The sequence below is a fragment of the Cinclus cinclus genome, chromosome 1, assembly GCF_963662255.1.
Source record: "Cinclus cinclus chromosome 1, bCinCin1.1, whole genome shotgun sequence".
Classification (NCBI taxonomy): domain Eukaryota; kingdom Metazoa; phylum Chordata; class Aves; order Passeriformes; family Cinclidae; genus Cinclus; species Cinclus cinclus.
Window position 1 is genome coordinate 34914867 of NC_085046.1, and position 27207 is coordinate 34942073.

At 39.9% G+C, this 27207-nt stretch overlaps 2 protein-coding genes across 3 annotated transcripts; one reads left to right on the top strand and one right to left on the bottom strand.

Moving 5' to 3' along the window:
* Window positions 1-5725: 5725 nt before the first annotated feature.
* Window positions 5726-7980, bottom strand: DPH3 (diphthamide biosynthesis 3). 2 transcript variants are annotated; one of them, XM_062496143.1, is made up of 3 exons: window positions 7851-7980; window positions 7681-7755; window positions 5726-7242 (listed from the first exon to the last, which is right to left on the bottom strand). In XM_062496143.1, the coding sequence occupies exons 1-3, from the start codon at window positions 7956-7958 to the stop codon at window positions 7177-7179; spliced, it is 249 nt and encodes an 82-aa protein (XP_062352127.1). In that variant the 5' UTR covers window positions 7959-7980; the 3' UTR covers window positions 5726-7176. The 2 variants fall into 2 exon arrangements, with proteins under 2 accessions (XP_062352127.1, XP_062352134.1); XM_062496150.1 differs by lacking the exon at window positions 7681-7755.
* A 4935-nt stretch (window positions 7981-12915) lies between these two features.
* Window positions 12916-27099, top strand: OXNAD1 (oxidoreductase NAD binding domain containing 1). The gene is made up of 7 exons (XM_062508645.1): window positions 12916-13310; window positions 13570-13633; window positions 16843-16949; window positions 20423-20564; window positions 23262-23504; window positions 25763-25871; window positions 26506-27099. Exons 1-7 carry the CDS (start codon window positions 13108-13110, stop codon window positions 26658-26660), a joined length of 1023 nt encoding a protein of 340 aa, XP_062364629.1. The 5' UTR covers window positions 12916-13107; the 3' UTR covers window positions 26661-27099.
* Window positions 27100-27207: the final 108 nt, after the last annotated feature.

Below are 27207 nucleotides of genomic sequence, written 5' to 3' on the forward strand. Positions count from 1 at the left end.
GCTCTTAGAAAGCAGGGTTTTGTCTGTGCTTCTGCCTCTCTCTGAGCCATTAACAGTCTCAGATGTGAACAACACTGAAATGCACTTGCTTGGTCTGTTTTTTTGGCTGACACAGTGAAACAGCAATCAGACTGAGGCTGAAACATTTATGAGAGTCATGAAGGGCAGAAAACCCAGAAATGCATTATTTACTGCACATGTTCTTTATTCTCTCTTCATGGGTAATTCATTTGAATTCTGCTCTTCTCTTGGGCAAAGTGGATCTGAAGTAACATCCCTGAAGCAGCTTGTGTTACTCCAGATTTATATGTCTGTGCTAGATAGCAGGATCTGCCTGAGAGCATTTTATATTAGCTATGTCTCAGAGGGTGCTCTATGCCTAGGGCTCAGAATATTCCCAGCCAGTTTAATTTTCACAAGCTTCCCTTGCAAGGCAAACTGTAAATGTATTTATAGATCTAGCACAACAATTTCTTACTCCTCAGGTTGGTTAACCTGTCAGAAATGAATCTGTTTCTTCAGACTTCTATTTTCGCAGGTGCCTCTGCTATAAAGACCTCAGCTGTACAAAAATGAACTAGACAAAATGTGCAGACGCTTTATTTGGCATGGAAAGAACCCAAGGACACAGCCCTGCTACGGTTGCAAAAATAAAGAAGAATATGGGGAACTTGGCCTTCCTCAGTGGAAATTTGACATTTGGGTGGCCCTGCTGCAGCCTGTGTGGGGCTGGCAGTCACTGTCTCTGAATGAAGAGGCTGACTTAACCTGGATCTCTATCAAATCCTCCCTCTGCAAGACCGTGCATTTGGCAGAGGTACTGACAGAAATCCTATGGATGAGAAAACGCAATCAAATCCTGTTAGGAACAATATCTTGATGAGGGGGTCTGTTAGTTTAAAACGCTGAGAAAGTTTAACTGTGGTTGTTTGGCATTCACTGCAGTTGCTCATTTATTTGAATTCTCCTTCAGTTACAAAAATCACAAACTTGAAAATATATCAAGGGGGAAAAAAATGGATCTAAGGATCTGCAAGAATCAGAGTGTTTTTAAGGAGGGCAGATTAAACTCTTCCAATGTGCATCTTCTATACATCACCCCCTGTGTGTGTATGCACAGGAGATAACCAAGCAGTCCTAACTACTGGGATACTTGTGAAGTTTACAGAGAAACAAATTCTGAGGTTAGTGCCTGAACAAACAGCTGTGGTGGGAAGGAAATCCTTCCTCTCATAAGTTGGAGGAAGTGGGCTCTGAATTATTGTATCCCCCCAGGCTGCCCCATTACCTTCAGTCCAGGGTGCATAGAGGAAATCCACATAGCTTAGGCATCAGCCCTCTCTGCTGCTCACCCTTGCTTCCACAGAAAAACCCCCACCTCTAGGTTGCTAAGCAGTTTGTGGTGGAGATGTAGGGGCCACAGCATATTTTGATGCCCAAGGCAGGGTGCCAGTTTGGTGTGCCATCACCTGCTCTCTTCTGGGTCTTATGTCAAGGGATATTAAAAATACCATCTTCATTCCAGTTCAAAGCAGAGCTTGAACTTCATGAGCCATCCCTAGCAGGAACCATGTTTCTCTGCTTGCCACGTCCTTTTCACAGTCCTGTGAAGGATTGCATTTGCCTGTCACTGTCCCACTGTGCACTATCCCCAGGTTTGGGAATTCTGATGTTCATCTCAAGAAATGTATTAAGCTCCCAACTCCACAGCTTTTACTTGCCCAAGGAAAGCTCATAGGCTCTGACTTCAGGCTGTTTGCAAAGCCTGTCAAAACCCATTTGTCTAGGAGATTGCAGCAGCAAATATCACAGTTAAGGCTAAAAGGCAATTCTATGCCAAGCTCATTCTAGGTCACTAACTTCCTAAGGGTATTCTTCCAAGAAATAGCTTCATCTTGAGTAGTTCTGCAAGAGGAGAGAGACTGTGAGTTACAATTAACCCCTTCTTCACAAGGAAAAGCAAGAATCCTTCAATCTATCATATTTATCATTCAACTTTTGTTCAGGCTAAAACCTACCCCCTTAGGGCCAATACCAGAAAATAAAGTGACAAGGAAATAGTAGATTTAAATTAAAGAAAATATTCTTTGCCCTTTCAAAAAATATACTATTTTATATGTGCATCTTGGGCAGTATCTCCACTTCTTTTAGTTAAGTAAACACAGTGTATTCAAAACTAAAAGAAATTTCACACTGAAAAACTGCATCAACAAATAAAAGGCTTCGCTGCCCAGAAAACTCAGACACCCCTCAGGAAAGCCACTGTAACAAAGACAAGGAAATACAAGAGGCACACAGATGCAGCTTTGAAGGAATGCAGTCTTGCAATCGTCTAAAACCAAATACCTTAAGATGGTATTGCATTGCATGGGCATGCAATTTTTATGGAAAAAAATCAACAACAGGCCTATGATCAGAGACATGCAGAAATAAAAACTGTAAATAGTAGATTTTTCAAGATATTTGGAAAAGAAAAAAAAAACCACCCTCCCTTGAAAATAGTATTTTTTTTCTAGGCAGTGTAGAATAATCATTGTTCCTAAAAGTATACTACAAATTTTGATATTGAGTAAACACCAAAGGACTACATTCACAAAGATCATGCTAAGAAGTGATGTAGCTATTTAGTGTTCTGGTGGACAGAAATATTGTACTTGAAGTACTGAATGTGTCAAAAAGTTGTCCTCTTGACTTGCCTAGGACAACTGAGACCAAAATAAAACCATTTGCCGTGGAACAGGAAAGGGCCTGAATAGGTCACGGAAGAAGTGACTTATTGCCAGCTCCTGTTGGTTTTACCCTGAGTCTCAATAATTGGAATTTTCCCTAAAAGCAACAGCTTCAGCATTCAACCAGGAAGATAAGGATCTCAGTTTTGACATTAAAAAAAAAAAAATTACCACTGCTGGATGGGGCAGCTCTGCTCTGACCTTGCCTTCAGAGTGAGCTTCTCTCTGCTGCCTGCACTCACTGACAGGGTCAGTGGTATGGCAGTGACTTTCCATATGACAGGAAGCCTGTGCTGGACCAGTGAGCTGCCAAGAATCTTTAGAGAGGTGACCTGGCATGCAAACAGCTCAAAATGGTGACAGCAAGGGGTGGGAAGAAGTGATGATGGGTTGCTTAAGGTTCTACCCTTTTGGCTGGTCCCTTTTGAGCCACTTCCTCCCTGACCACAGGTGACACTGTGACAGCTGGTTTCCCTCTTGGCACAGCTCCTGTCAGTTGTTGCCTCTGTCACTCAACAGGTTTGACCAGTTTCAGGGCTGATGAGCCCAGCATCTTCACAAGATCCTCCCTGTCTCCTCCGTGCCATGGCTACTATAGAAAGACATTAAGAAATTAGCATTTTAAGTTACCAGGAAATAGAATCAAAGCAATCCACATGGAACTGCTAGGAGAAAAACTCATGGTAAACTTGGAATGCAATAAATACTTCGATAAATTCTATTTGTAAAAACATTTCAAGAAGTTTTCAGTGTAACAAATACTTATGCCTACACTTAGCATGATCTGAGTGATAAAGATGGAGGGTGGAAGAGATGGAGATGGAACATGCAAAAACTGCTTGTCTTTGTCATAATACATAATTGTCAGTTCACTATCATAAATGAAATTTTGAGTTTATTTGAAATTAATCAGTATCTGCTTCTTGGTAGATAGACTTGGTAATCTATGTAAGGATCTTTAATTCTGGTGCTCTGCAAGGAACACCTGTTGGTTTTTGTTTGGTTTATTTTTGATGGGTGCTGAGAATCAAAATTAAAAACTGTGATGGAGAGAATATATGTCAAGGTACTTACAAAGGGTCCTCTAGGACACTAGGACTTCCCTGATATATGGACAATGAAATAAGTGCAACAGCAAAATTACTGGCCTAAAGATCTCAGCTCTTGGAGGCTCTATGTCACAGACTTCTAGAGCAACTATTCAAAACTAATCATGTACACCACTGATACACAGGCACAATGAGCCATAAGTACAATGACCTTCTCAGTGAGTTTCTTTGAAATGCAAACAAGAATCTGAGGGATCAGGAGGCTAAGCCTCTTTAGTTTAATGAAGAACAAATTATCTTCCATTTCTTCCCATATAATAGTGGCAACAGAGTGTATTGCTTGTTCTCAATGCTACACAGGAGTTCAGAGGTGTTCAACAGAATGAGAAATTTCACAGCTCGAGTATCTGAAACTGCCCATAAATTGTTTCATCCTCTCTAGTCTCTACCAAGTATTAATTATTCCATTAACATTCACGTGATGCTTTCACCACACTGGACTCCTCTGTGCAGGCCCAAGGACCTAATCAAACATATAATCAATCAATTTGCTTGTCAGATACAAGCAGCAAACAAGACTCCTTTGTGTCCTACACAATTGCCTTTTGAAAAAAAAAATGAGCTACTGGCTTGTAAGAGCATGTAATATACAAGTAATGCATGAGGGGCCAGAGCCTGTGGGGCTGTGAGGAAGCCTTGTGACTGAATTCCTAACAAGGGACATTTCTGATGGGTTACTCAGACTGCCCTGACTGGTGTTCTGGAATTACACACTATGAAAGAATATTTTTAAAAGATGACTGCAATCACTGGAGTCAAAAGCTTCTTACAAGTTAACAAAAGACAAAACGTAGGCAACTCTTTGGCTTTAGAATTGCCAAGCTTTCATGAAGGATGAACTCTTGCTGCAGAACTCCTCTCTGCAGAGCAGAAGGGAAAACAACAGCTCAACAGTTTTTAAATGTCTCTCTCAGATTGTCAAAGGGCAAGGAAAAGAGAGAATCATGACGTGCATCCTCGTTTTGCCTCCTTTTTGGAGGGAACGTCAATTACTGTCTTGAGACCCTTGAGATGCTGCAATGAGACAAGAGTTGAAAGTAATTTAAGCAGGCAAATGGGGCCACATCCTCTTCGAACAGTTAGCCACATCTTTCTGTTGTTATGCTTTAAAAAATCCTTCAGAAAAGCAAACGTGATTTGCATAGGTACACAATAAAAAATACATAGGTATGCAAACACACTTTGTTAAAGCTTTGATACATACACTATGTGATTAAGTATTTTTAATGTGCATGTAAATTGCATTCCACAACTTGGACCCTATTCATACCAGGTACGAAACTTCAAGTCCTGACAGTCCATCACAACTGATGCAATGAACTAATTAATTCTGCTAAAATTACTTTTTTAAAAGCCAATACCTGTATTTCAGATGAGGGGGAAACACTACTAAGAATCAATTAAAAGCTTTTTACATGCCATGTAGGAATTCAACCATTTAGAGTACAAATAATTCTCTACACAAGTTTCCTAAGTCAGAAAGGGCCTGACTTTCACAATATAACAAAATCTGGTCAATGATTTCTGCAAAAATCTATGCACTTTCAGAGATGATATACATGGCAACTTACTTTGATGCACTACATCAGAGCATACATTCCCTTGTCTTGCATTTGAAAATTGCTACAATTCCTTTTATGTAAAATATTTGTGAAAAAATCATGAAGGTATTCATGCATTACAAATTTTGAATGGGGGCTTAGGTAGGGTTCCTGTAAGTTTGCTTTACAGAGTTTACTGATACATTGAAACAATTTTTATTAACCATCCTGAAGAACTTCCACTATCATTATCCCAGCAGCAGCAACTCAAGACCTCTGGAAATCATTATGGCTGGTGTAGAAACAGAGTAAGTAACGGGCCATTATAACCACTGATGGAATCTTAAACATCTTTATTTAAATAGTCAAAATAAATATTTGATAAGGCATAGCTAACCAAAGTACCACAACTTTTTTGTTGTTTTTTAAAGCACGTATGTCGAAGGAACACGAGTGCCACCTCCTGGTTTAGGCATGGAAACACTCTGGGTTGTGCTTACTGCATTCAAAACTTCCAACTAAACGTAGGGTTTTTTCCCCTCTCCTTTTCTTAAAAGAACTAGAATGTTCATCTTCAACATTCACAGGACGCTGTAAGAACTAAAATAACTAAATGCAGGAATGCAGTAAAACTTGCTTATTTTTAGTGCCTGGAGCAAAATGGTTATATAAACTCTTCACAGGTACTTTTCCCCAAATTTACCTTCACAGATACCAAATCCTATTAAAACACAGGAATTACTACAATTTTAAGTAAATAATCAAGTGCAGTGGCTTGTAATTCAAGCAGCAGTCTTGGAATCAATGTGGAGTATGTTCTCACACCCTAAAGAATGCATTTATTAGTTAAGTGAAATGTGTCCATCTCCTATCCAGGAAGTGACAGAATCTAATAAAGGCTGAGGAATTTATTATAAATGGCACAAAGAACTGCAGCCCATTTTATATCTACTGTGATAGTCAAATCACAAAGTTGTTGAGAATATAGGGGTAAAATACAACCCACTTCAAGTTCCAGTCTGTCTGCACATTAGTAGCTATGCAGGGGTAAAAAGAAGGTTGACTCCATTTCACCAACACCCTCAAAAGTGTGTCATTATTATGTCAGAGTCATATGGTAACAACTACCCAAGTTCTTTCAAAGCAACTTTAGAAGCAAATTAAGAAACAAATCTGCCCCAACTCAAGTGTTTCCCCCACTGCAGATACATGGATAACTGCACCTTCCCTGTGCTTACAGGTATAAAGACAATTTACCAACACTGGGTAAATGTTGGCTCTGGGTCTCTTGTTTTCCCTCCGTGTTCAGTATGGGCTGGAAGTACAAAAGCCCACATCCTGGGAGAAGCTGCACTGTGTCAACTCTGTATGGCATTGTGCCCTACGGACTCCTAAATCTTGCCTCCCAACATTTCAGCTCTGTGCCATTTCACACTCACATATACCCTCATAAAGCCTGTTTTTCTCCACTAAGAAGCCACTGCTAGACTAAATGTTATAATTTCCCAACTCCACACTCTTCTGTGTACTGACTTACTGTAAATCAGGATCATTAAGCATTCTGGAATACATAGAGCAACTTATATATACATATTTTTAAGAGTATAACCTTTTGGAACAAAACACATTCATGTGTTTGATGTCCCAGCAAACTCTCATTTATGTTAAGAAGACAGACAGTTATTGCACGTGTATCCCACAGCAGCAAGCACTTCCAGAAGGAGAACCACAACTCTTTCCACAGTCACCATTCCCATACTTTCTCATTCCAAAGCAGCACAGTCCACGAGGCATTCATCAGCACTTGACCAATTCCTTGTTTGGCAAAGGTTCTGCCACGACTTCATCCCGCATGAACTGCTCCTAAAGATAGCAAGCAGGGATTTAAGCGATTTACATTGGTTTTGGATTTCCTCTACCTCACAAACAACACGAGATACACCCAGGCTAGAAAACAGAGTGGTTGTAAGTGCTATGAATCTGTCTCCCAAAACATGAAAGCCGTAACACGCCTCCGAGGTAAGAAACGCTGCCAGAGCTCCTGGAGTCAGCCACAGGAGCTCTTCATTCACACCACTGATTTGGCCCCGCCTGTGAACTACCCCACATCCACCCAGATAGAGGCGTCTTTTTAGGCCCAAACACGGCAGGAGGAGACCAGAGAACGAGACCTCAGGCAGCAGATATAGTCCCGAACCAGGTATTTTTAAACGCTGCCCCGCACTTCCCGCACAGAGCGACGAACCGCGACTCAGGGGAACCCGGCTGGAACCGCCCGGCTGGCCCTCCCTCGGCACCCACCTGGTCATAAATGACGCGCAGGATCAGCGAGCAGCTGGGGCAGGTGGCCACGTCCTCCCCGTTCTCCAGGTCCTCCTAGAAAAGCGCCGGGAGAGCGGTCAGGGCCTCGCGGCCTGCCCGGGCCGCACCGCCCTGCTCTCCCCCATCCGCCCCGCCCGGCAGCCCCTCACCCGCGTGATGAGGAATCGGTCCCCGCAGGGGCACGGGTAGCTGTAGGTCCCGGTCTCCTCATCGTACTCAAAGTCCTCGATCTCCACCTCGTCGTGGAACACGGCCATGCCGCCGGGAAGCGGCGCGAGCCGGCACGGGGCGGACGGGAAGAGGCGGTGCCTGAGGGGCCCGCGGGCGGGGCTGCCCGTGACGTGATGCGGCGGCCGGTAGGCGTGGGGGGGGAGCGGGCCGGGGGATCCCGGGATCCGGGGGGGCTCGGCTGGGGAGGACGGGTTGGAGGGGGGACAGGAGGGTGAGCGGCGGCGGGATGAAGGTCAGCGCGTTCGAGTCTCCTGGCTCGCCCTTTCCTCGCGGCGGGAGCCCCGCACGCCGGTCGGAAGCGGTGGCCGGGCCGCCCTCTGCGGCCGATGGCGCTGCCGGTTCCAGCCCTGGCCTCCCGCCCGGCGATCCCAGGGGCTGCGGGGGAACGGCCGGGAGCTGCCGCGACCTTGTCCTTGTCCCTTGCCCTTGTCCCTGCCTTACCCCTAGGCCGTGTGCTTCCCCTGCCCCTTGACCACCTCAGTGCCACTCCCCACCCTTTCCTCACAGCGCTCACCGTGTTTCCCTTCCCCTGAGTCTTGGGAGACAGAGGAAACTTCCTTTTCTGTCATTACTTTTGCGGGAAGGACTGTTTGTCTAAAGGAGTGCTTTACCGAGAGATAGCTTTTGAAAAAAAGACTTCCTGTGCTGCTTCCTTAAATACCCTTGCTGCCCCCCCCCCCCCCCCCCGCACTCTTTTGCATTAATCTACGCAGTAATTTGCACTTAAGTGTGATGGGGGGGTGAAGTAAATCTCTCTTCAGATAGTGATGTGAGATTGGGGGAAAGAAGAGATGCAGACATAAATCTCGAGAGATACTAACCCAGGGCCAGTGGAGGGGATGGAGAATGAATGGCTTGTTGGTTTAAAGTGAGGAGAGAAAGAAGTAATGAAAAGTAATGCTCGTTTCACTCTGTGGAGCAAAGGAGGTTTATAAAAATATGTGATATGTGAAGGATGAGTGTCAAGAGGTTGGAGCCTCAAGTTCTTGTGGGGGGTGCCAACCAGTAGGACAAGAGACATTTGACAGAAACTGATGTACGGGAAGCCCCACCTGAATATGAAGAAGAATTTCTTTACTGCGTGAGTGACCAGGCACTAGAACAGATTGCCCAGAGGTACTGGAATCTCTCATTGGAGATATTCCAGAACCATCTGGATTTAGTCTTGTGCCATGTGCTCTCAAATGGCTCTGCTTGAACAAGGAGGTTGGACCATATGGCCCACTGTGGTCCCTTCCAACCTCTGTGGAAAAAAAAGAAGGTATTTGGAATGGCTATTCCTGTACCAGCTTGGGTAATAAAGGGAGAACATCCCACCTGACAGGAGCCTGGGAAGCTGAAGCACAATGCTTCATGGAGGGTAGGGAATTGCCAGAGAGCTGGATGAGTGGAAAAATCAAGAGGTGACAGATGGGGGGGAAAAGCTGTTCACGTTTTGTAAAGGCATGAGTCACACTTGTATGTGGTAGAGGAGAACCAGGATTCGTCAAAAGATATTTTGGAATTCGTTCGTTGCAGAGTAAAAATTGTGAATTATTTTTGTTGTGTTTTTCATTATTGGAAAGTGATGATAGTATAAACGGAGCAAGTTTCTTGAACTACTGTGCAAGAGTTATTTCTAGTTTAGGATAGAGACTCAGCCTTAAAGTAGTTGTATCAACAGGGTCTTTCAGCTGCGACTATAAAATTAGGCTGACATTTCTTTTGTTTCCACTGTTATGTATTGATACTGAACTTCAGGTTGGTTGGAGATGCAGCTGTCTATGACCGTGATGTGCTATCTGAAAGATTCCAGATCATAAAGTAATCTCATGAATTTGAGAAACTGATTTTTGAGCTCTCTGGGTTTATAGATAATATGACAAACTAGAGGAATGGGACTTCATTAGATGTGTATTTTATTGTCCTAAAATATTTTGTTATCAACGGCATCTACACATTTGATGTAGAAAGTATTTAAGTGTTTTATTTGAACACTTAAGTATACTTTAAGTACTCTGTGATGCTGCGGAAACAAATTTTGCTCACTGGGGAGGGAAGACTTAAATAATTCCATTTTTAAAAGTTGCAAGCTGCTGTGGAATTAAATGCTGAAAAAAATTTAAAAATTATGGACAGTTAAAAGCTGAAGGAAGCATTTTATATGCTTGAAAGTGGGCATTTTGAGTAGTGACTGTAGATGTATTCTATTTCTGAGCAGCCTAATCTATGGAAGCTCTGCCTTCATTCATACAAGACTACAAACAGATTACTAAGGATAGATTACCAAGTGACCAGCCAATGCATCTGTTAGTGAAATCCTAGAGAGTATAGGCCTGAGTAGTTATCAACAAGCTGGATCATTGCCATTTCAAGGGATTCAAAATTAAAATAATTTTGAAAATAAATTACTTGCCTTAAAGGAATGCACAGAAAGATATTTCAATGAAAGTAAAATATTAATGCTTTAAAGAAGCAGTGGTCTGCATCATGGAATAAATATAATTTGATAGGTGATGATATGTGATAGAGAGTTACACTAATCCATTTTGGGAAAAATAAAGGCAGATTTACAAGGAATGAGAAATATCTCTTTGTTCTCTGTGAAGCTGTTCTTACACTTTAATGGTAGTTCTGACTAACCTTGAATGATGTGCTTGTCAGTTTATCTTTTTCTGCCATAGCTGTTTTGAGTGTGTGGTTTTGAAGCTTCACACTGTGTTTCCACAGCAGTGCATGTGAGTGTCCTCCACTTTCTTTACTCTTTAGATATTTATTATTTCAGGTATGTGGAAGTGTGAGGGATTAATGTGCTTTTAAATAAACCTGTGAACAAACAGGCTTAATTAAAGTTTGTAAAATTCTCCACCCAGAACCTTTTCTTAACCACTAGAAAGGGAATGCATAGTCAGTGTTTGATCTTTCATATGTGAATATTGTTCAAACATTTAAAATCACAGATATGGTGGCTGGAAGGCACTTCTGAATATCATCACCCCCTCAGAATTGTTTCTTGGGGCAGGACAGTTGTTAACACGGGATTAAGCTAGTCCCCGGTGTAGGTCTTTGTCATGAAGTTTCTGTTTTCCAGCCCTGCAGTTTGCACTTGGAAGGGGAGCTCTACTATTCTAACATAGTATCATCCACAAGTTTGCTGATTATAGAATGGCCCAGAGAGGACCTCAAAGATTATCCAGTTCCAACCACTATGCCATGAACTGGGACACCTTCTGTCTCATTATCCAAGTTACTGACACATTTATTGACCTGTATCAGCCCCAGTAACAGCCACTCCTACTGTCACTAGCCAACAAGTGAAGCAACTTGAAGCCATCAAATCTTCAATTCTGTCTGCTCAGACAAGTTTTCAGCCTCTCCAACCATCTATCTGGCCTCAGCTTGCTAACGTGTGTGTGCTTCAGGGGCTGGTGCCAGGAGCCACAGCATGCTCAAGGGTGTGCTGCATCCTGTCCCCTTAGCTGTGTGACCAGACCTTTCATCACAGTAGCTGTTCAGATTTATCAAATGTAATCTGCCCTTGCTAAATCTGAGTCACATCTTCTTGACTGCTTTCTTGGTGTTCACCCAGCCAGGGAGACAAGCTCAGAGCATTTTTCCAGACACTGAGATGGTGCTGACTGAATGTTAGCACTGCTTTTTGCCTCTCTTAAAAATGAGCACAAGTAAGTCTTTTCCCAGTCAGTTGGAGACTATGTGGTAAGTGTTTTTCATAGGTAATAGACAGTTGCCTGACAAGCAAGCTGTGTCTCTTGGCAACCTTGAGTGTAGCCCATCTGGCTCTGTGCATTTGAGTACATCTAGCATCTCCCAACAGGTGCTGGCCCTGCTCCTACTTATCCCTCTCCTTTCCAACCACCACTGGTACAAGCAGAGGTCTGGGTGCAGGTTTGCCTTTAAAGACTGAGGCAAAAGGAATGTTGAGTAGTTCAGCCTTTTTTCCATATCATCTCTGACAAAGTCTTCCCCTTGTGAGAGACTGAAACCTTGATGGTTAATGGCTCAAGCAATCACCCATTTGGAAAAGCTGCAGGGGCTTTGCTGAGGCCAGGTTTGCACCCCTGGACCGAAGGGCAGGAGGAGAGATTTGGGGTGTGGTGAGGATCCTCTGTTCTGTATAAGAGCAGCCCAGGGACAGGGAGGGTGAGCACCCACCACCAGAGGATGACCACAACAAACTACAAACTGACCTTTGTTTAGCAACAAGCTGGGTTTGAGCCAGATAAGGGAAAAGGCCACTGAGGAGCAGTGCTGCTGAGGTGGGAGAATGCTTTTTATCCTGCCAGTGTCCTCTTTTACACAGCTGGGCCAGCTGTAAATCTCCCTTCCCAGGGAAGGTATCAGGACACCCGTGTTCACACCTGGGCCTGAAGGTGTTCATCCCTTCCTGTGGGGCAGAACTGGCTCAGTTACCCTCAGGCACGAGACAGCTGTCATGGCTTAGAGGGTATTATAAACCATCAAAGACCCCAAAGTGCCCCCAGACTCATTTCTGGGTTCTTCCACCAGACACCGCACGTGATCCCCAGTGTTGGAACAGACAGTGTAAAACTCCCCCCAAGGGAGGTGCCTGGGTGTTCCCACCTGAACCTGAACATAATGAACCCATTGAAATCTATGTTTCATGGGACTTCTCCATCCCTGATGGATCAAATCTCCCACCATCACTTTGACTAAGTGAAATTGCAACAATCAGTTCTTGTCACTGGATCCATGGGTGGTGGTATCTTTCTTCCCTACTATCTGCTCTTATCCTTTCTTTCTCTTCCTTATATATTTTCTTAAGTCATTATTTTATACATTTAAATTGTTTCATTTGTATAGATAATAACCAACAGGGCTCTGCATCTCCTTTACATTGCAACCAAATTGTTCTAAAACAAACCTGCATTACACAGACATATATGTATGTGTATATAAGCGCTGGTCATTCTGTGTCATTTCACTCTTACCTGCCCCAAGGAATCTATTAACAAAAACCTCAGTTATCCTCACCATTAGGAGTGGGCGTAATATCCATTCACTTGATGGAGCAGATTTTTGCTTGTTTATGAAACTTTCATGCTTTCAAAATCCCCTCATTATACTTTGTCTGTTGCTAGTTTTAGCTCCAGCTGAGCTTTGGCTTTTCTGATTTAAGAGAAATAAAAGCGGAAAACAAGCCATGTCAAACACTGAATGCTTCATTTAACAAATATTTACTTTTTTTTTTTTTTTCCAGGAACCAGTGATTCTGAAGACTGCCTGGTCATGATGGCTCATGCTACTATTTATGTGGGTTGCACTGTTCCTCAGTTACTGAGAGGTGCTCAGGGCAGAATTTTTACCTCTCCATTGGGAGTATTGAGACACTCTGCTTTTTGTTACTGCACAGGGAACGGGTAGGCTATCCACTTCCTTGTCTTATTTAAGAGAATGCCACAGTAACACTGTCAAAATCAAACTGACAAATTACTACAGACCTATAAATGCTTAATTTAACTCCCAATTATATATTTATATTTAATTCTTATTTGGATTTGTGTCATCTGTAGTCTGGATTACACTGGTAAATTGTTATGTTAATAGAAATTCATATCAGTAAGGGACAGTACCACAGCTGTCAAAATTACAATTATCTTTGTTTGCTTTTTCTTGCAGCACAATAAAATCAAAAAGGAAAATGGATCATCTAGAGAGGACAGCAAATAATTTTCGACAGGAGGTTAGTGTTCTGTTCTTTAGGATGCAAGTAATTTTTTTTTTCTGCAAAGATAATTATATTGGATTATAGTATTCGATTCTTAGCCTCCATTTTGCCTTCTGCTGGAGTCTGGTTTACTTCTTTTTTTTCTCATTTCTTATATTTGTTACTGGTATAAAATTAGCATATTTAGTGCTCAGTGGGTAAAATGTAATGAGTTTTAAAAAATTTCAGTGATGCAATTCTGTTTACTTTATGTTGGACAAGAAACAATAGATTTCTAGCCAAGTATGGATTATAATAAGTAATGAAAGCACTTGGGTACCCATCATCTCTCCACAGACCTTGCAGATTTTTATGGATTTCTATAATTTTAATTCAGATTTGAGATTAAAAAATGTGGAAAATGTCATTTCATAACACAGGTAGTAAGGCAAAAAGTATAGACATTTTGAAGGGAGAGATGACAGACAGCTTTAAAAAAGATCTTCAGTTGTATATATTTTTATTCACAAATAAAAGGAAGATAGACCATTGTTTTCCATCAAATCCAGAAATGCCTATTCTGTATCTCAGTTTTGAGCAGCAAGCATTCTTTTCCATAACATTCAGAGGGGAACATACTTCATATTTATGAAACATATTTCATCCAGCTATTTCCTTTTTGTAATGAGCTAAAGAAGGTGCACACAGATGCAAACACAGCACACATATGTCAGTGGGTGTACATGAAGTCCTTCTCTGCTAGGTTTTTCCCTAACTATAGTGGAGAATAAGTCACATTATTCCCAAAAGGAAGCTGGGTGCAGGGGATATGTAGGTGACCCCCCAAAAGAGAAGATTCAGCACTAAATAGATGGATGTACATGGATGTGGATGGATGATGCAGCCTGGTTCTGCCAGTCACCAGAGCTGTGGGAACCATGGAGCTGTGCCTCAGCTATTCACACCTAAGCCAGCTCTTCCCTGAGTACAGATCAGTGTTGCTTGTGGACATCCAGCTGCTCTGGATGTAGAGACAGGCACAGACCAATGCAAGTTCTTGTTTACTTCTGACACAAAAAAAAATGAGGGCACTTCTGAGTGTTGAAGCCATGGGAGTTTCTTAATATTTATTCCTTGGTTTGCTTCCTTTCTCTGCTCAATGTCAGTACCTGAAAAAATACACGAAAAATGGATCCTTACGAGGTGTTGGAAGCTCAGGGTTGGCACAGGGAACTGTAAGGCACGAGGAAGAGAAGGAATCTGTATGAGATAGGTGAAAGAGCAGGGCTCAGTTCTTGCTACTGCACATTTTCCGCATATCAGAGGATTATGTTGTTTCTTTTTTTAATGTTTGATTTATTCTTTGTTGCTTTATTTCTGACTTCTTTAAAATCAGTTTATTTTAAATCCTCTGCTTGGTTTTAAATTCCATGTAGTCAGCGGTTGGCTTTCCTCAGCCAATATTTCCTTATTTGGCCATTTCAGTCCTGTAAAAGATGAAAGAATCATGAATCTGTGTTGCATTAGTGTGAATGCTATAGAACATTGCCTGTTGAAGACTGATAATGTGACGGACCAGGGCAAGGAAAAGTGACTAATTCTTTCTTGAAATACAGCTGCAAAATCCAGAGTCCTGTGCCCTCCTCCCTCTCACTGCAGCCTTGCTTTGGCCAGTTGGATACCCTTGTGATGGTCCAAAATACTGGCTGAATGTCTTTGATCACCCTGACTCAAATTTAATTTTTGAAATAACTTTATACCAATTAAGAAATAAATTTCCAGTACCCTTGCAGCTCTCTCAGTGAAATAACAAATTAAGGAGTGTACTGAAGAGTAAAGAAGGGAATGGAGAAGATCCAAATTTAATGTCCCTTTCCTACACTTCTCCATCAAAACAACCATTGAAATCATGTATCTGACATTTCTCTTTGTTAACTTTGACTTGACTGCATTCCTCATTTAATGCTGTCTGCTAAAGTGGAACAGGAATACATGCTACTTGATTTTAAATTAGCAAATGTCCTGCTGTTTAATGGGACAGGGGATGTGTCAGATGTTGCTTTATGAATAAATTAATTTCCTGACATATGTTTTAAATTACAGCATAGTTGCTTAAAGTTAAAATTCTTTTTGATTTTTTTGATCTTTGACAAATGAGAAATGGTCGAGTTGTGGTGGTATTTTAAGTATTTCCTTTTGTGGTAAGTGACATGAGCATTTATAACAGTAAAATCTGTGTATTGTTCTGTGTAGAAAATACTTAGGGCATTTTTTTCTTTGTAGAGGAAAAAGGTTCATAATTATAGTCCAAAAAACCCTGAAAAGGAATGGTAGGGAGGGGATGACAATCCATGTTTCACTGATGGGGATCAAAAAATTTAAGTGGGGGGCTCATCCCCAGTTAGTCTTTTTGCAAAATCTGCTTTTCAATTTTATTTTTTTTTTTAAACTCCTTAAAAGCAGTATCAGCCGTGGCTCTGATGTCTCCTACCATGTGGCTGCCACACAAAATCTGCTCTGTTACCCAGCCAGGAGAGCTTGTGTCTTGGTTTCCCTGTGGTCATACGGGGGTGTAGGGGGTAAATGCAGTAACGCAAGGCTTGTTGGTTTTCTTTCATTGGTGCATTAATATTAATGCATAATCTTTCAGTAATGCATTTAGTTACTTAATTCAGTCTAGATCCAGAATTTTCCCTGGGGCTTCATCTGCACTGATTTTTTAGAAGTTTCCTTAGTCTTTATAGCAAAGATCTTCTTACTTTGTTGCTGGAGGATGCAGGAGTGTGTGTCTTGTATAGATGTCTGAAGAATCTGATAACTAGCAATCACCTCTCTTTATAGCCATGTTCTCTTCAAGTAAAATAAAGTAAGTTTGTATATAATCTTAGTAAAAGTGACAGACGTGGTAGACTGTAAGTGCAAACACTGTTCTCCATTCAATGACTATTTAAGTGAATCATAGAATGGTTTGGGCTTGAAGGGACCTTCAAGATCATGCAGTTCCAACCCCCTGCCATGGGCAGGAACACATTTCACTAAGCCAGGTTGCTTAGGGCTCCATCCAGCCTAGCCTTGAACACTTCCAGGGATAGAATCCATTTTTGTTTCAGTGAAAAATATTGGTGCTGTAGGTAATGAAATGCTGTGGGTAACATGGGAAGTGATGGATGTCTCATGCATGGCTTCTTGACTGCTTTTGCTGCAGATTATCTACATATCATAATGGTTTATTTTTCTTTTGTTAGGTAATTACGCAAGCAAAAGTGTGTGGAATCACCAATGAATCAGAGACAGTCAAAAGGCTTCGTTTGGCAATTGCAAATAAGGATTTTACTTTCAAAGCAGGACAATGGTAAGATCTTCTGGTATATTTGAGGGGGAAATTACTAGAAGTCCACTACAGCAAAGTGCTGACAGGTCTCTGATCCTTGGGCTGTGGAAAAAAGTTGTTAATTTATATAATACAATGTTTTCTTATTGGATGCTCTGTCAAAGAGCTGGTATTTGGCATAGTTTTTAAATAGTCATTATAAAAAATGGTAATATTACTATTAAAAGGCCAGAAGTGGATATTCTTTAAATGTTCAGTTTTACTGTTTTGGTGTTTTCCTGTGGTTTATTATATTACATTGTTTTTTCAGGAGTACTTTGAAGTTCGCTGCACTTTATTCTGCAGGCTGTCTTTATTTGCTAGTTGTTTTTACAGTGGAGCTGAGACTGCTGATTTGCAAGTTATTTAGTTGTGGTTTATTTCTTTCCCTTGAAGTTTCCACACTGAAAATTAAGTCTGTTAGGTCAGATTAATATATTAATATAAATAGGCAAATTTGGAAATAAAAACCTTGACTTATTATGCCTTCGAAACAATTAGCTGTTTGTTTAAACAATTTTACAATTTTTTTCCCAAGGAAGTAGTGGATTTTCATGTTTGTCATCCTTCCTTGTTAAAAATATTCTCACTCAGTAACTTTTTTTTTTTCTCTTAGAAATTAATTTAAAACTAGGAGTAGTTGTTTTTCGCAATGGACATTTAAATGTTCTTAAACTTTTTATTGGCTTTGGCCATCTGAAAGTGGTTTTGCTGAAATCAAAGTATAGCTGCTAGTGTATTAACAGCATATGTTACTCATGGAGTGTTAATACGCTGGCTTTTAAATTTAGAACCAGAACACAAGATGCTGATTAGCAATAATTTGTTTGTGAAGTAATTTGCTGCAGTTTTTGCACATGTGCAGTGACTCATATTAGATTCTTGCTTGCCAGTACTTGCAAAGTACATTTACCCTCCAAAAATGTTTTTGAAATTATCATTCTGTAAACTGAAAGCTTTAATTATAATTACTCTTCTTCATTTTCTTCTTCCTTGAAAGTGTTCTAATGCAAAGGTACACACCAACTTCTCTGTACTTGTATTTATAAACTGGGGTTGCATTTTTTTTTTTTGATGAGCAGTACAAAACAACACATTTTCGTGAGCAGAAAAGGCTAGGTTGCTAGGATTTGCTATAGTAAGATGTTGCAGCCAAAGATTGTCGCTAAAATGTTTACATTTCCTGAAAGCGTTCTAATTATTGAGTTTTTCAGAAGCAAAAGTGAATTTGTTTTGCAAGCACTTTGGCAGATACTGGCCTTTATCTAACTTCAAATAATAATGAAGAGACTTGTTGCTGTTGCACCCTTTGATTTACTAAAACATGCATTGAGGTACATGCATGTTACAAATACTTTGAAGAAGCAGCTTTATGGTTTTAATGTTTCTGATCTCTTACTCCAGCAATGGGTAATTATTGCTGATTTCTTAAGGTTATGGTTTAGGTGGGTTTTAAAAGGAGGGAAGTGAGAAATCACCCTGAGATCTCTAGATTACATCTTTTTGTGCCTTTCCTTTCTTCCATTTTTTCCCTTCTGCTGCTCTTTTCCTGTAGGCTGTCACAGGCAGCATTTCTTCAGGAGCCCCCTCACCCTTCCTAACGCGGCTGAGACAAGCCATCAGAGCTAGTCCACTATAAGACAGTAAACTGTGCCTTGAAATTTCTCAGTTATGTACTTGGGAAAGAAAAAATACATCTGCATTAGTATTTGGGAAAGGTAAAAACCATATTTGATGTAGGTTTTGCCACAATGTTTGTGTGTTTCCCTACCAGGCATGAATAAGGTTTCCCTTTATATGCCAAGGAGAACATTTTGACTTGAATGTAAATTGTGACTTTACAGCATAAATTCTCCTATTTTTCGTTAAGTTCATCTTAAGTAGCAAGACACTTTTCCACCAGAGGGAGGTAAAGAGCTGCAGTAACATCCTGAGATGTTCTTTGGCAGGATAAACGCCAGTTTATCCTGCAGTTCACAAGTCAGTCTTTCTCAGCTCCCAGAGCCTGACTGTCAGTAAAGCTGGGCTCCACGGGCAGTGGGGCTGCACAAGCTGAGGACACTGAAATAAGCCTTCTCCATTTTTTTTGGCTGTAGACCGTTCTTTTGCAGTCAGGTATCTTTATGCACCATCAAGATATTACAAGCATAAAGTTAAAAATTGTATCACTGTTGTATATATAACACTGTATACGTTCTTTGAGAGAAAGAGCTTTTTCTTCAAAGGGTGAATTTTGTGTGGAGTAAGCAGACAAATTTTTTTCTTAAAAAAGTGGTGAACTACTCAAAGTGCTTCTCTCTTTCCTCAAGCATTTGTGGTCTGTGAAGAATACAGCCTTGCTGTTTAAAAAAAATACCTGTGCAGTAGAAGCCAGTCTGTATTTCTTGTTGCATCCTCAGTTAATACTGAGCCAACCGAACCCAGGCTGGAGCTGAATAATAGTTCTCTAGTACTTGGCATTGTTTCAGTGTGGCTGTTTCCTAAGGGGAGCAGCACCACTAGTTATAAACAATTAGTTTATTTTGAAATACAGGGAATTCATTATTACGTGCTGTAGAAAGCAAAAGCATTTGAACATTAAAGGAAAGCAGAGGAATTCAGGTGATAGACCACAAACCAATTTGTAATTTTTTTCTGATAATTATTTGGAAGCCTTATCAAGGCAAATCAAAGCCTTACTTTCATTAGACAGGTTCTATAATTCTTATAGTTATATAGGTTCCATATAGTAATGGTTTGCCTTCCATACTCTCTAAGGAGTGGTATTGCAGAAGCTTAGCCACATTACCTTCTTAACTGTACAAACTCATGCATGGTTTACTTTTAAGCTGAGGAAAAAAAATATACAAGTAGGAATTTATTCCAGTTCTGTTTCCTCTAACCTAAGAAGCAATATCTGCCACCAGAGGGAGCTGCAGTTCTCCTGCCAGTTGTGGACTTCTTATCTGGGAAATTTTTTACATACTGTTGGTTTTACTTCAGATATTTCATCTACCCAGAAGAAAGTGTTTAATATAAAGTCATTAACCTAAAATTATAATTCCAATCTTCATATGTTTGAAAATCAATAAGCCCATCAAAGGGACCAAAAAGAGTGGGAATTAAGCTACTCTAGCAGACCATAATTATGTTTTTGTTCTAATATGCAAATAATTTATTTAAAACACTTAGGATTCTGGTCTGTTGTGAGATGTGACATCTAATGCTAAAAGCAGAATGGTTTGAAAACCTAATAGTTTAGCAAACATGATGACATGGTTCTAGAAGAAAATAATTCTAAGGAAATGGTGTTACTCAAGGTTAACTCCCTTTTCAGAAAAGTTATGTTACAGAAATGAAGATGCTGTAAAGGAAAGATAATTGACACAAAGGCAGCCACTTTATTTTGGCTACTGTTGTCCGTGTTTGGGGTTGTTGTCTTCTTTTTTAAACCTTCGTGTTTGATCTGGTTTTAGGGTTGATTTCTTTATTCCTGGAGTGTCTGTAGTTGGGGGATTCTCAATATGTTCAAGCCCTGGCCTGTTAGAACGAGAAGGAATACTAGAGCTGGCAGTAAAGCACACTGTTCATCCTCCTGCTCACTGGATTCACACTGAGGTAAATGAAATTAACTGTGGGATTTGGCCTTTTTTTTTTTTTTTTTTTTTTTTTTTTTAGGTAAAGGGGTAGTGTGTGTTTGCGGGTTTTTAGACCATTTTGTGGTATTAACTGCAAAACTCACATTGACTTCTTCAAGCAATTTGGATACAACATAAATCTTAAAACCTTTTGTTCAGTAAGGGACTGAAATTGGATGTTTATATGAAAATATGGTTATTGTAATCTTTGCACACCACCTGTGCTTATAGTGAACTTAATGATAGTATAGTTGGTGTATATAAGGTTCTCTCTTCTTTGGAATTTACAAATTTAAAAACTTAGAAAAACCTCTGTTCTAACTTGCCCCCTGAGAACAGGCAGTTTTACATATTACCAAGTTACCTCTGATAACCTTCCATAATTCCTGACTATTTTTGTAAACATAAACTGGGACTTACTGATAAATCACAGATAGATATAGATTATTAAAGGGGAGCCAAGGAAGGTTCTTAGATCAGTTTTTCTGAAATGATAAAACATTTCAGAATATCTGTAGTATTCCTTTGAATATGCAATATTTTTGTAATAAAGACAACACAAGGCTTAGGGGTTTGCCATATTAAAATTCAAGTCTGAGACTTGGCCTTGTGGCCACATGTTTTATCAATGATCTGTCCTATCAACTTTTGTTCTTTTCACAGTCTCTGGAAACTATTTAAGAATTTTTTATGTTGTAAATCAGTTCTTGTTGCTGAGTTTTCTGTGGAATTTATAGGACAAATCTGTAGGTAAGGGGTAAGCTACATCAAACCTGATGCCATGGAGAAACCTCCTTGTATTCTTCTAGCTAAACAAAAGTGCATGTTTTTCTTTAGGAAACAAACAGGAAAAATAACAACCAAGAATTTGAAAATGCTGTATATATGGTGACAAAACTGGTGCTTAATAGTTTAAAAGTTGCTCCTAAAGGAAGTTGATATCTCAGGTTAAAAATGTTGTGGGAATAGTTAGCACTCATTTACTCACTCTATCTGTGCTTTTACAGGTATTTATTTCTTAATATTACTGAATATAGAATAGTAAATTTTAGCACCATGTGCTTCATATCACCTCAGGAAGATGTAGCCTTTTCTTTAAAAATATCTATGTAATGTATTGATTGTTTCACTTCTCTGCCTGAGCTGTGTTTATAAACTAGGCTAAAGGATGACACTTTCTCATGGTATTACTCCAGAATTTTACTATTTTTTTCTTGTATACTGACTTACTGTTATCATTGTCATGGCCAAAGCTTGGGAATATCTGGAAGAGTCCTGGTTAAGAGACATTCTTCCCAAATCCTGTGCCCAATCTTGAGGAACTATGGCTGGTTGAGGGGGCAAGTGTGAGATTTTTTTTTTTTTCTCCCTAAAAATGCTTATTTCCTCAAAGGGTACCATATTCTGTGTCATCCTTAGGCCACATGAATCTGGAACACCTGTGGATTCATGCTTCTCTAGACCAGAGTAAAACATGGTGGGAAATCCTGGCAGTGTACATCACAAGGAAGAGAGAATTCAGTTTCAGATAATGAATGCTCATTGTCCTACAGTATACTTGAGGGACAATAGTTCTGCAATAATTAAGAAAAGCAAGAAAGTTGTTGGGTGTTTTTAATGATCATTGCTTACTATCTTAGGAACCTGTGTGTTCTCTGCAGTACCTGCATCCAAGGTCATCCTTCTTGCTTCTGGTGGAATTGCTACATGTTCAGACCTTAGCCATCTGTGCAGCCTTCATTTAATGGAACTCCCTTTGTTTCAATTTACTGTTTCTTGCTATGAAAAGAATTTTTTGAAGGAAGTGTTTTCATTCTCTAAGCTAGTTTTTCAACAGTTTATAGCTTGTTTTTCTCTCCTTTACTCCCATCTTCCTTCATTTCCCTTTCCCTCTTCATTTTATCTTTTAAAACTTATAATGGCCTAAGTGCTCTTTATTTGTTCTGTCAGCTTGCAGTGATGTGGAAGAACTCACCTGACTTCTCTGTACTGCAGCTTCACCCTTCAGACCAGGATGCTGGTTTACCAAGGAGATACTGACCCAAGTGGATTTTTTTGTCGTAGCTTTTGTTTTCCATGTATAAAAACATTTCTTTACAAAGTAATTTCTTACATACAATTGAAGAGTAAGAGATTTTCTTCTGTGTCTCTGAAGTTGCAAATGCAGAAGTGATTCTGCAAGAAATATTCTTGTGGATACTTACTTCACTTCTGTGTGGCTTTTAATTTTAAGGAATGGGGATGGAAAAACCTTCTATGTGTGCAACTTACTCTGACCTGTGACCTCATAGGAAGGCCATTTTTGGCATGAAGCTGGTTTTGGGTAGAAGTGTGATTTCACATGTTGAGCTCGGGTTTTCACAACCACATATTGTTGTTGGTAAACTCTGTGTGAATTGTTCCTCTTTTGACTCTTAAGGGGATAAGAAGGGGGAGTCACCATCCTGCCTTATCATAAGACTGAAACTTTTGAAAGTAGAACTAGATCCCTAGAGATACTGGTTACTTGAGATAGCTGGAAAATGTGTGTACATTTTAAAGTCCTTCTGTTTTTCCTTCACTGGTCAATTAAAATAAAAATCACAGCCTGGCAAACCTTGTGACTAGGATGCAGAAAGAATAAGGGTTCAACTTTTTAATTTAGTTCTGAAATTAAATATCTTCTTTTCCATCCTAGTGTACTCTTGACTCAGAAGTGGCTCTGCGAGTGGGAGGTGATTTCTTCTTTGATCCTCAGCCTGGTGACTCCCCAGTAAACCTAGTGCTGATAGCAGGGGGTGTTGGAATTAACCCATTGTTTTCTATACTGCTGCATATAGCAGATCTTCATGGATACCAAGAGGGTAAAGGAAATAGACACAAACTGGGAACAGTGAAGCTGTACTACAGTGCAAAAAATACGAGTGAGCTGTTATTTAAGGTAAATCAGAAGTTTTTAAAAAATACAGGTCTCAGCTATTCACTACTAGTGTGTGTATCAATGTTACCAAATTCCAGCAAGTCCTTCTGTGTGAGAGACTGTACAGAGACAAAAGTCACTTTCTGCCTCAAATCCCATGTGTGTTTTGTTAAATGCTTATGCCAATGTACAAATTAAGGCTGTTGCTGGACATACCTGCTCCCAGTAATTTTGACAAATCAATTGCCCCTAAATTTTTCTGTAGCCCTGCATTTTACTGTGATCTTGTAAGAGCATCATATATTATATAAGCATTATATCTATGTATGTATATGCACACTAATAGTATGCATGCATAGTGCTGTAATACTGTAACCACATAGTCTAAGTAGAGATTGTATTGAATGTAAAGACTAGAAAAGAGTAATTATATCCAAAGAAAATACTTTCTAAAATAACAGCGGAGGTCTATTGATAATACATTAGTTACTGCTAAATACTAGTGTATGAATGAAGCATTTGTAGCTGCTTTTAAAACTGCTTGTGCAGTACTTTGTCAACATTTACTCAGCAGTTAAAGATCAGTTGTGACTATCAGCCATTAAGGGTTATTGACAATATTTTAGTGTCAAATTAGCACAGCTTCTGTAAGGAAGCATCCAAAATTATTTATGGGATTTTTAAGTACTGAAAGCTTTTGATTGTAAGATAAAGATGAAGAGCTGTCATGATTCCAGAAGCTGTGTATAGGATCTATCACTAGTTTTATTTCTGTACTTCTGCCGTGTGTCTAGATATAGAGATATTTGCTTTCTTTGAAAAGTCATTTGTTTGTTGCTAGAAGCAGAATAATTTGCTCTTCCTTTTGGCCACCTACTGATTTCCCAGTCTGTTCTAAGCACGCACAAGTTTTTCTGGTGCCAGTGCTGACATTCCTGACATTCACTTATGCAGTTTTATGACAGAAGAACTTTTGCACTAAAGCTTCTGGGACACAAGAGAACACAGTGTCATGCACAGTGCTTAAAATATATCCCTCCTTCATTCTTCACATGTCCCTCAGATCCAGAATATGTCTGTCAAAATTCTTCACTTCTGTGCAGAGGATTGAGGAAATAGAATCTCTGGCAGCCTTTATGCTGTTGTACAGGATGTGTACAATCTCCAGGAGGACCTGCTGTGTTATCACTGATGGTTTGGAGGACATGGTCCCTGAAGGAGCAGCTGTGTATGTGCTGACAAGGGCGAAGGGAGATGCCACTGTGGGGTCTGATCCTCAGTGTGGATGTGCTCTCATGTCACAGGCTGAGGCACTGGAAACATCCTTAGTGCAAATGATAGAAGAAACAGCGTTAGGGGTACAAAGACAGCAAGTCAATAGTAGAGGTGCTGGTGGAACACTACAACAGTGGCAATATGTGCTGCTCTTCATCCCATGTCTTTTTAGGAATTCAGGAACAGATTTTCCAGCAAGTAGAATCTTCCTGGGTTGTTTTGTTAAGCAACCCAGGGCAGACTTAGTGTAGTAACTAGTTAACAAGAAAACACTTAACAAAATGAATTTACCTAGAAATTATTTTTATTTCAGAATATTTTAAGGAATATCCAATGTCTACTCCAGCAGTGAAAATCCTGTACAATGCAGAATCTGGACAGTAGCTAAATCTTAATTTCAGAACTAACTACAGCATCTGACTGACACATTCTTTTTTTGCTATGATTTGAACTGAAGCCACTGGGGGTTTGGTGGTAACTTATCACAGCTGTGACTTAGGGAACTGAAAATGAGTTTATACTTTATACTCTGGTAAAAATAACATTAGCATTATGTGGTAGTTGGTTTTACTTGAGAATGTGAGACAGTAAAGGGTCTAGTGACCTTATCAGACAAGACTCAAAAAGTTCCTAATGAATGGTAAATACATACTGCAGGGTTTTTTAAATGAAAAACCCCTATGGAAGTGGAAGGAGGAAATACTGAGAATTCATAAGGGGGAAAAAACTGGGAAATTACCTAACTGGATCTTAGGTCCAAATCTTACAGATTGTAATCTATGTCAGAAAAGGAGAGAAGCACCAACATAGCTGGCAGGGTATTTGCATTCCAAGTGTGGGAATTCTTTATGTGTGTGTGTGTTTGTGTGTGTGTGTGCAGGTCAGGCCTGTGGAGTCACACCCGTCAGGTTCTCAGTAGTAATCACTGGCATTCTGGGACTGTGTGCATACATCTGCTTTGATTTGATGGCCTGTGGTGTAAGCAAGTGTGTTTAATATTACAGAAAAATATTCTTGGTTTGATGAAGGCATTTCCTGGAAAGATCACATGTTGTTTTCACGTCACCCAGCAGTGCTCACAGATCTGTAAAGAGCTGCAGCCACACATTACAGGTAATGTCACGGCATTGTACAGAGATGCTATCTGAAGCCCCAGTTTGATTACATCCTACGGGATGAAGTTGTGCATAATAAGCCAGCATTTTTGCATTTAAAGGCTCAGAATGAGATGTGAGTTAAACAATTTCTCTGTATTTATTCTGCTTTGCAGAAAATTTTTTCTTTGCAATTTTTTTTCTCCTCTGTTAATCCTAAACTTTATACTGGTATTTCCCACTGCAGACTTTATTCCAGAAGCTATTAAGCAAACACTGTTTATTTTGCTTAAGGTGGGATTGATGAAGAATAAGCTGACTGCTTTTAAGAGATACTTCAGCATGTTTCCATTTCTGCTGTATTTGTGTTAGAGATACATTCACATGAAAAAAATAGGTGGGATTTTACTTGTCTGTAAGCCATGTTCCTCTTCAGTGACTAATACCTTCTGCATTCCAAGTGGAAGCAGTGAACTCAATCCCCACAAAAACAAATGCTTTTGGAAGCCCCAAATCTCCATACCTATTATCCTGAAACAGGTCAGGCATTTTTAAGGAATGAGTGCTTGAAATACCTCTAACCAGACATTCTTTTTGAAGCAACTTCATGATTAATATTTCTGTTCTCATTTCCTCCTTTTTTTCTTTGTCAGAGGGAAGAATATCTGAAAAGGATCTAGAGAAACACGTATCCAGTGATACTTCATGGTACATCTGTGGTCCTCCTCCAATGATAGAATCTGTATCGAAACTACTTATTAACATTGGTGTTCCAAGAAACTGTGTTTTCTTTGAGAAATGGTGGTAGTGACAGCTGCTGAAGAGAAAATTCTACTTTTTTTCCAGTGCATTTTGATAAGCTAAAAGTACAGAAATGGACTATGAATTATTTGCAAGATTTTAATGAAGAGGTCTTCAGTGATGAAAGTGGTCCTTTAATTTAACTGTAATACACCTGTAATACAGTGCTGCTGCTTTAGGGGAAAGAAAAGTGATTTTATGTTAAAGACATTAACTGTTCCGGATTTTCAATGATTTGCCTTTTCTTATGGGTAAACTTGCTTTGTTAGTCAGCTTTTTAAAAACCTTCAGTGTTTGACTCAGCACTTGTAGAGAATTAGTTATGCAGCAATGCCAGGTCTGTTTATAAGGATAATTCAGGCCATAACCTCTGAATCTTCTCCAAATGAATACACACTTCCCTCCCCAGTTCTGTATAATACATTTACTATTTTTATAGAAGAGGAGCTGCTGTGTTGTGACTTCCTTCTCTTGCCCTTTCTTCTCAGAAGAAAAAAAAAAACCTACGTTTAATATGGTTTATATAAGTAAGTCAGTTATGTTGACAAAGGTAT